The following is a 10139-nucleotide window of genomic DNA, read 5'->3' as shown; positions in this document are numbered from 1 at the left end:
AGTTATACTGGGTCTCCGGTAAGGATGGCCTCCTTTGTTAGGGAATCTATTTTCTCATTTTTCCTTCTTTGCCACAGTGGCTCATATATAGACGAAGAGAGAGGGTGTTCATAATACCACCTTCTAAAGACTAATGGATCAATCGTAGGTAAGTACCTACCATAAATTAAATGTTTTCATAACGCCACTAAAAGCTTTTCATATAGAAGGCATTGCTTTACCATAGAAATTACATTGTCAAAAACATTTATGTAGTCGCTGTGTCAAAAAAACGAAAAATTAAATTACGCGGACGTCAGAGTTAGAGAAATTTCACAAGAAATTTGCACGGTGCTGATAAGAGTTGTTCTACGTGGTATTCACTGAAAATATTGTTATTCAACGTGAATCTTATACCGGTTTTACTTTTTTGAACAGACTATATTAATAGTCGGTCATTTAAACCTCTCGAGACGTTTTTCTACTACTTATTTTCAATAAATGTTTTTAAGCGAAGGATTCAATGTTTCTTAATCAATTTATACTCTGTGATAATACGTATGATAGTTTTATTTCAAATAATATTTTAGTCTCTGAGGTACCATATTTTTGATATAATTGTCTTATTTACTCGAAAAAATATATCCTTTTATGAAGTCTTGTATTTTGTCCTGAATTATCCCGTTAAAATGGAAGTACAAAGTATTTCACAAACTTCATTTTGGAACAAAGTAAGTTGATTTTAAATATGTAATAAAAAAAAACTGAATTTTAGATGGCCCATAAAGTATTTAAAGTAATTTTTTCACTCTAATATTTATTCAATATTACCCTGGAATGGTACCTGAAGCGGAGGGCTTATCACCTTTCCTTCACGTGTTAACGATCAAGATAACACTGCGTTTATATGATGCAGTGCCCTATGCACCATTGGGGTGCGGATAAGGGTTTGAAGAATAAGTATTTAGTATAGAAGGAACTTTTGATTGTTTTTGAGAATAAAGTTATAGAATGATCAAAGTCATTCTATTAAAATAATGGCTTACCAAAAACAGGAAATTTAGCTTCATTATTATTTAGACAAATGATAGTACATAATATACATCAAGTCATGTTTTAAGCGGAACTTAGTTACAATCTCAAAAATCATCAAAAGGGTGTTTTATATTCAATTTAAATTATGATGTTTTTATTTCAGGTCCAACCTAATGCATTCCTACAAAGTATAGAATTGCATTTTCAGCGAGTATTGAAGTATGAAAACCCTGAGTTGCTTTCTAAAGCCAAATCTTGCATTCCATTAGAAACTTTACAGCTGAGGGCTGTAAACAGGATGAGGGACAGACAGCTTAAGATCAAGAAAAGTAAGTATTTTCTTTATTTTATTTTAATATTCACATTTCTTTTGTGAGTGGCACTCGCTCAAAAAAATTAAATCACACAGTGCCGCACATTTTTTGTTTTTGTGAGTAATTCTTATCTTTAAGCTTTGGGTGATCCATCAAAGGGCTTGCTAATCTTATTAGGATTCAACAGCTAACATAAGTTCTTCCAAGCTTCCTACAATCTATGTACTAATTTACACTCCGTGATAGTTCATAAGGAACTGTCACGAGAGATGGTATCATACATGATAAAAATAGTGAAGGACATTGGTACCATAAACAAAGCTAGGACACAAAATGCCGAACCCTCTTCTAGTGGAACGGAAGGTCTGTTGATGACAGTCAACAGTCCGCCTTCTCGTGAGAAGTTTTACGTGGTTTCTTCCCAGCAATGAGCAAATGCTGAGATGTTCCTGATTGGCCCACACTAGATTATCCCTCCTATTCCCAACACAGATTTAAATAAAACATCATTATTTAGTTACAAGAAACAAAATCCACTTAATGATCTATAAACCTTTTACGTAATAAGCAAGGTAAATAATAAATGCAATTCCCATCTAAAAAAATCTACTCATATACAAAAAGACATTTGTTTTCTTAAAGTAATCAATTTTTTTTTTTCCACTTTTAATTTGTTTTTTAACATAAATTGTATACATATATTTAAAGAACAATTTTAATCATATTTTTAAAAAGAATGCAGAGACCCACCAAGCCACCTTGAGTGTTTGTCGATGGAGTTCTTTTTGCATACATTTTTTATTTTTATTATAACATGGTTGTGTACTAGAAGATTTCGATATTTTTGTCTGGTTTGTTCAACGATGATACTCATCCACAATATTCCACGTACCGGAAGTAACTTTAAATGTTTATATATCAAGATTGGATTGTTCCTTTCATCATATATATGACTGGGTACGATTTTTTTGAATATGGAATATTGCAGATTTTGAACCATTTTTAAATTTGTTTTTGTCGAATGTCCCCAAGACTCAATTGTTCCAATGTTCCAATGTTCAATTAATTATTGTGACCATTTTAATATTTTTTCTTCTTCAGATTTGTCAAGTGAACCAGAGATGACATTGCAAGATACCTTGTTGATAGAATTGTTGAATTGGTTCAAAGAAAGTTTCTTCAAATGGGTTGACAGCCCTCCGTGCAGAATATGTGCCGGCACTACCAAGTATTCGCATAATACTTCTGCAATAAGCTCATCTGAGTCTATACGAGTAGAGGTAAGAGGTATATATGTTACAGGTTCATAGAGAAAACCATTATAAGAATATTAATATACAACATTTTGAGTGTGTCCAAATACTTGTTCACAAAATCAATATTAATAAGAATATTAATTATATCATATGAAAAATTAACTTATTAAGTATATTAGAGGCTTACATACTCGTAATATAGGATCTTGTGACATTTGGACATTTGTATATTTTATTATTTCTACATCCCAAAAACATTCAATAATTGAGATACATGCATTTTTTACAAATTTTGGGCCAACAAAAGAATGTAAAAAAAAACAATGTAACCCTATTGGAGAGCACATATCGCTCACTCCTTTCAACAACATCATATATCAAAAATCGACAATTTTCAGTTGTGCATGCTTTCGAAATGCCCAGAAAATGTACTATATCCCAGCAAAAGTGGCATATTTTTAAGTTAATATTTACCCGCTACAGGGCAGAAAGTTTTGTTTTTGCATTTTGAAGAAAAGGTATTGTTAAATATTTAAAAAAAAAATATAATAAATATTTATGAAATGGAGAAAACCCTTAGGTTTTACCTAAAAAGATCTGTTGCACAGTAAAAAGTTCAATAAGTGGCATGATATTTATTTTTAATACATTCCATTATATTTTTAAACTTTGAAAACGATCTCCTGAAAAATCTCCTGAGAAAAAACCTTCAGGTTTTACCTGAAAAGATCTTTTGAACAGTAAAAAGTTCAATAAGTGGCTTGATATTTATATTTTAACACATTTTATTATATTCTTAAACTTTGAAAATGATCTGAAAAATCAAGTTTTTTTTATATATGGACGTTGTTAAAAGGAGTGAGCGATATCTCATGTACCAAAGGCAATAAAAGAAATGGCGTTTGACAGAACTCTTAATCAAGGAGAGGGTAGGAAAGCATTGTTCAAGTATGTTACATAGTATGCAAAGCAAAGTTTTAAATATGAAAAGCATAGTTAACAAAGAAAATATTCGATACTTATAAATAAATTATTGTACTTGTAATTACTCTTTTTTTTACAACTTGATCACATTACTCTACTTTTGTACATACACATTTCAAGAATCAATAAGTTGAGGTTGCCATATTAATTTCTGAACAAAAAACAGTAATTTAAAATAGGAAAAACTAATGATTTTTATATCCCTTTCACAGGTTTTTAAATGCCAAATGTGTCAAGCTGAAACAAAATTTCCTCGCTATAATGACCCTGGTATCCTCTTATCGACTAAACAGGGAAGGTGCGGTGAATGGGCTAATTGTTTTACTCTTTTATGTAGAGCCTTAGATTATGATACAAGGTTTATTATCGATACTACAGACCATGTGTGGACAGAGGTATGCACATTTATTTTTCATTCAATGCATTTATATACTTTTTTTAATTAACTGTAAAGTTAGTTTAACAAAAAACTAACAATGTATCGATTTCTGCCTGCTAACTGCAAAGAAAAATACATTTTGTTATATTTCATATGTAAATAAGAACTTAAAAAGTGTATTTTTGGAATCGATGAATTTCGCTTAATGTTCAAATTATTATACTTTTACTCTTTTCTTTAAAGTGAAACCAAAAAAAATGGTTAAAAGACTAATGACGCTGGTATACTAAGCACAGAGGGGGTACCTGAAAATTTGGGATATTTTTGTCTCAATCGGCTTGGATACACCAGTTTTTGTAAAAGTTTGTAAAAGTGAGTGTTTTGGCAAAAATTAAACTGAATAATCGGTTGATGTTTGAATCCTGGATATTGTCAAATTTATCTTGGATAGTCACATAAGAGACATATTTGTGTCACTTTATAGATGGTTAAATGCCAAAGGACCACAACTCAAAAAAAAATATATATATTTATTCCAAAAATGGTATCTAAATCGTCAACATTTTCATATTCAAAAGACACCCATATCCTAGCGTTAGAAATGGACATTTCTAATGCTAGAATCATGGGTGTCTTTTTTTAAATAAGAAAATGTTGACCAATTAAGATACCATTTTTTGAATAAACAGTTAAGTTATTTTTGCGTTGTGGCCTCTTGACACTTAATCAGCGATATGTCAAATATCATGCAATAATAATAAATAAAATAAAAACTCTAAAATCCTAAACTATGTTGCTGTTACGTTTTATTAAGGTATAGTTAAATTTTTTTTTATTAATATATACTCAACCAAAATAAGTCAAAATTTTGAATTTTTAAATGTTTTTAAAGATCTTGTAAGCAGGATAAGTTTATTATTAAATTATTTATTTCACATTATTTTAACGTAAGCAAGTTTCTCGACAGCTCTATGACTTTTATAGATATTTTGGGAACAATTCTCGTTCTGATAATTTTAGTACAGGTATTCCGTATGTGCTTAATATGGCAGAATAATGCATCTCTTTTTCATTTTTTTGCCTGCTATGTACAATTCCCAACATAATGCGGTACAATAATTCAATTACATTAAATAGCTTTATATTACAGTAACATCTCGATATTATGTACTATGTAATGAAAACAAAAAGCATATTTTAGTGCGTAAAATAAAAGGGAAAGTATCTCATACATTTATAAAGCTTCCAGTTGTAATTATTCGCACTAATGGCAGCACTAAAGTAATATGCTTGTTGGATCATACACAGAATGGTAGATTTTAAAACACTGTGCAAAGTGATCACTTAGACCAACCAATTACAGGTTGTAAACTCTGTAAATGCCCATACTTCCATATTTCCATCTCAGTAACCTCTTTGTCTCTGTTGAGATCTCAACAAAAATCTTACTATATTGAGCTTTAATTATATCGAAATAAATGAAAAAAAATATTGTTGGATTAAGTGTTTTTTTTTTTAAAACTTTTATGTAACTGTTAAAATTAGAGATATTATTTTGAATGTAATAGATATATGGATCAAAAATCAATACATTACATATCGCTCACTCCTTTCAAGAACGTCATAAATCAAAAATTGTCATTTCTCAGTTGTGCATGTTTTCAGAATGCCCAGAATATGTACTATATCCCAGCAAAAGCTGCATATGTTTAATTTAATATTTACCCGCTACAGGGCAGAAAGTGTTGTTTTTGCATTTTGAAGAAAAGGTATTGTTTAATTGTTTTTTAAATATACTACATATTTTTCGAATGGAGAAAAAACTTTCAGGAAAAGAAATGTTGCGCAGTAAAAATTTCAGTAAGTGGCTTGATGTTAATTTTTAATACATTGTATTATATTTTAAACTTTAAAAACGTTCTCCTGAAAAATGAAGTTTTTTGATTTATGACGTTCTTGAAAGGAGTGAGCGATATGTCAACATATTTATATCCCCTGTGAGAAGGTCACTAAATCAAGATTTTACTGTAATTTCATTTATTCTTTGCTTTAAATACGCAGAACAATTTTATTTTAATATAATATAATGAAGTATTGTATAAATAAGTGGTGTTGTTTTGAAATTGTATATTATAATATTATCAGGTCTATTCGTACACTAACAAAAAATGGTTGCACTGTGATCCGTGTGAAAATATCATAGATTCTCCCCTTTTATACGAAGCAGGGTGGGGTAAAAGGTTGGAATACGTAATAGCGTATTCCAAAGATGATATTCAAGATGTGACATGGCGATATTCAAGCGATCACAAGTCTGTATTGTTGAGGAGGAATAAATGTACGGAATCAGATCTGGTCAGCCTCATCATGAATCTGCGAAACGAAAGATGGCAGAAGCTCTCTGTTGCAAGAAAGAAATTTGTCTCCGAGAGGTTATGTAAGGAATTAGTTGAGTTGATGATGGAGAGGTTAGTATTTTAAACAAATGATTAATATATTTGTGTTAAAAAACATCACATTTTACCATTTTTTATGTAAGAAATAAACTATGCTCATAACTAGCGAAAAAAAGTAAAAAATATAAATAATCACTAAAGCAGTTTTTCAAAACTCCAAATTCACTCTCTGAATTTAAAAATTCTAATCATATAAAAATATATTTATCCAATAATTATAACTTTATTTTATGTTATAATATTCTTCTAACCCTTATCCGTACCTAATGGTGCATAGGGCACTGCATCGTATTGACGCAGTGTTATCTGGATCGTTACTTACATGAAGGCAAGGCGATCACTCCTGCGCTTTAATGACCAGTCCAGGGTAATATTAAATAAATATTGGAGTGTAAAAATCACCAATATGTACTTTCACCCCCACCCCTGGGAATCGAACCCCGGACCTCCAGCACGGTAGCTTAACACGCTAGCTATTACAACACGAAGGTGGACAAAATGTTGTAACATTAGTAATTTTAAAATAATATTTTCTTTATAATGTAAATGAACGTCTCATCACGGGTTCTGCCTAGTGATACGTTCAACAAAAAATATAACATGTATTGTAAAAAGTACTAATAATAAAATAAATAAAAATAAAATACATTTTTCAACATACAAATGAAAATTAAGCTAAACTTCATTAATCATGACTTGTTTTTTAAAATGCATAAACGAAGAAATGATTTTTATTTTCTGTGATATTATAAAATTATTCCCGTTACTGTCAGCCACATCCCATTTTGAAAATACAAAATTGTAAATGAAATTTTTTGTTTTGCATGTTTACTTAAAAAAACTCTTTTAATATCTAAAACGTTATCCCTACTTTGGAGAAAAAAAAACATTATAAAATAAATTATCTACATTGCTTTCCAACACATAAAATTCTTTGGTACTAATATGGACTAGAGAACATTTTTTTTAACCGCCCTACATATACAGCGTACATGATATGAACATTTTTTCTGAACCATTTCGCGCTAGCTCATATGAGAAAAAATAACTTATTATAGTAAAAAAATTAGTTACAAAAAAAAACATATATATATATATATATATATATATATATATATATATATATATATATATAAATAAATATATATATAAATATATATATATATATATATATATATATATATATATATATATATATATATATATTTATATATATATTTACATATATATTTACATATATATATATATATATATATATATATATATATATATTTATATATATTTACATATATATAAATATATATATATATATATATATATATATATATATATATATATATATATATATATATATATATATATATATATATATATATATATTTTTTTTTTTATATTTTTTTTTGCCTGTTTCTCGGAAAATAACCCGAGAGTAAGGTGGTTAATAATTTATTTAATTTTATAGGAAACCCGGGAGTGATGAAAAAGTTGGTAGATCTTCTGGAGCTCTTTCCTGGAGACTACAAAGGCAAGAAACGAAACCGTGGGTCCCTTACGTCTGGAAATTTGGGGAACACAAGGAAGTTTGTATGAGATATTCTACTTCTAGGGATTTATACGAACTTGTGCTCCCCGATGGGAAGGTACTGGAAACCAAAAAGGAATGGATGAACGGGGCCTTTGACATACAAAACATTTTCCGGAAAGAAGAAAGTGATTGGAAAATGGTATATCTTGCCCGTGAAGGTGAGACGCGTTTTAGCTATATATTTTTTTATCATCTCACTACATGATGTAAAATGTATTCTATTATCTTGTATACTCGATCATGCCATGTCTTCTGTACCTTCCTCTGCTTCTACTTCCAGCCACATCTGCATCATAAATCAGTTTTGCTATTTATTAGTCATTCATTCATTCCTCATCTTAACACCCTTTCTTTACCTTATTGTATTAACCTTTCCCTCACGGTGCTAAAAAATTCCGCGTGCACCGGTGATATGTATTTCGTACACCATATGAAATGTGGTTTAAAAACAGGAAAAATGTGAATATTCCTAAATGTTGCTTTTATTGGCCATCGTTGAGTTAAAATGTAACAATTTTGTAATGTTAGCTCTGAGAAACGTTTGTGTTGGTGATTTTATCCCCGATTTTTTCACAAATTATTTATTTCCGTCGCTGCAAATGAATAATAATAATAATTTTAATAATAATAATAATACTTTAATGTAATACATAATTATACTACGGAAGAATACAAAAATTCTGAGCCCGTATTTACTATATTTTATATTGATATTCTCATTTTAAAAGTCGAGTTGTAGTAAATACATATCACCGGGGGAAGGTAAACAATTATCTGTATTTGTATTTTCAATTGTGTTAACATTTGTTGTATTGGCATTAGCGTCAGCTTTGTACTCTATTTGTATTTCACCATTTGCTCATTTATCATTAAATGTTTTGCCGCGTATATATCTGCGATATCGCATTTCGACTTTATTAATATAACATAAAACATAAAAAAGGGTCAATAATATAATTTTTTGCAGAAAACACTGATTCCGCAAAGATAACATGGAAAATTATAACATATCTGAGAATGGTTATTGAATCTATAAATATAAAAACATCTTCAAAAACATATGAATCGGGAAATGTGGATTGGATTCTTTGTTTCGGTGACAGCTGTATCAAAATCCCCAAATCTGAAGGTAACTATGAAGAATTTAATTCGAATTCTATAAAGTAATATGTAGTGAAAATCCATAGATATGTCATTTGTTTTGTGTCATGAGCTGAGAAAGGCCACTATAGTACCATAGAACGGGGCTACTTGAACTTTAATTTGTTACTTGAGCCCAGTACAAAAAAAAATCAGATCTGTATTTGGTGTACGATAATGAACGTATCGACATGATTCATTGTTTCCCTGACAGGTGACACTTATTGTCATGATACGTTCATTATTGTAGATCAAATACAGATATAAATCTATTTTTTGTACTGGGCACAAGTAACACATCAAAGTTCTACGGTATACGTATGTTTGTGACTTTTGTCTGAATAAAATGATATACAAACCCAGGTACTTATTAAAATTAAATGGATGTATGATACATGATTTTTTATAATTAAAAAAATCATGTATCATACATGTTTTGTCACTAAATATGGTCTAAAGGTGATCAGCCCTCTGCTTCAGTCACCAGTCCAGGGTAATATTGAATTAATATTGAACATTAGAATTTAAACGTGTGTAAAGTGATCACTTAACTAATCTATGACAGGCTAATAAGCTCTGTCAATATCCAGAGTTCTATATTCTGTTTCATATATGTCGAGATGTCAAAAATATAAAATTAATTATTTGGAATAATAATTGTGTGTTCTTGTTCCATTTCAGAATCGAATTTTACAGTTAAGGATATAAATAATATATCAGAATTGACATTGTCTGCAAACTTTACGGGTGGCAGTGGAAATTTGGCATGGCAACACACACAAATCTTCCGCCAAGATATCAACTCTAATGATTTTCCACTTCAACTAACGATTCAATTCAAAGTTGCTGAAATGGAATAAACTTGTAAAACGGGATATCTTTGCCTTTATTTCTATACTATTATTGGCGACAATATAGCGTTGGAGAGTTATTGAATGTTTTGTAGCTTTTTTCCAAAATCCAAGCTCTAAACACCCTATACCTTAATTTTGACATGGTTTTTTTTTTTTT

At 29.6% G+C, this 10139-nt stretch overlaps 1 protein-coding gene across 1 annotated transcript; it reads left to right on the top strand.

Moving 5' to 3' along the window:
• The first annotated feature begins 231 nt into the window (after nt 1-231).
• Pngl (N-glycanase Pngl) lies at nt 232-10139 on the top strand. Its single transcript, XM_088278407.1, has 8 exons — nt 232-710; nt 1178-1343; nt 2430-2608; nt 3781-3963; nt 6093-6415; nt 7866-8146; nt 8956-9117; nt 9810-10139. Exons 1-8 carry the CDS (start codon nt 669-671, stop codon nt 9986-9988), a joined length of 1515 nt encoding a protein of 504 aa, XP_088134533.1. The 5' UTR covers nt 232-668; the 3' UTR covers nt 9989-10139.

This window comes from Brachycentrus maculatus, unplaced genomic scaffold (assembly GCF_059751285.1).
Source record: "Brachycentrus maculatus isolate JH-2025_06_01 unplaced genomic scaffold, ASM5975128v1 h1tg000057l, whole genome shotgun sequence".
In the NCBI taxonomy this organism is placed as follows: Eukaryota; Metazoa; Arthropoda; class Insecta; order Trichoptera; family Brachycentridae; genus Brachycentrus; species Brachycentrus maculatus.
The sequence above is the reverse complement of the archived record's forward strand: the minus strand, read 5'-3'. Positions and strand labels throughout refer to the sequence as shown.

Bases quoted from the DNA above. Each gene is read 5' to 3' on its own strand.
- Pngl (XM_088278407.1), top strand. From the start codon at position 669: ATGGAAGTACAAAGTATTTCACAAACTTCATTTTGGAACAAA. The intron at 1,344-2,429 runs GTAAGTATTTTC...TTTCTTCTTCAG, and splicing joins ACAGCTTAAGATCAAGAAAA to ATTTGTCAAGTGAACCAGAG. The intron at 6,416-7,865 runs GTTAGTATTTTA...TTAATTTTATAG, and splicing joins GTTGAGTTGATGATGGAGAG to GAAACCCGGGAGTGATGAAA.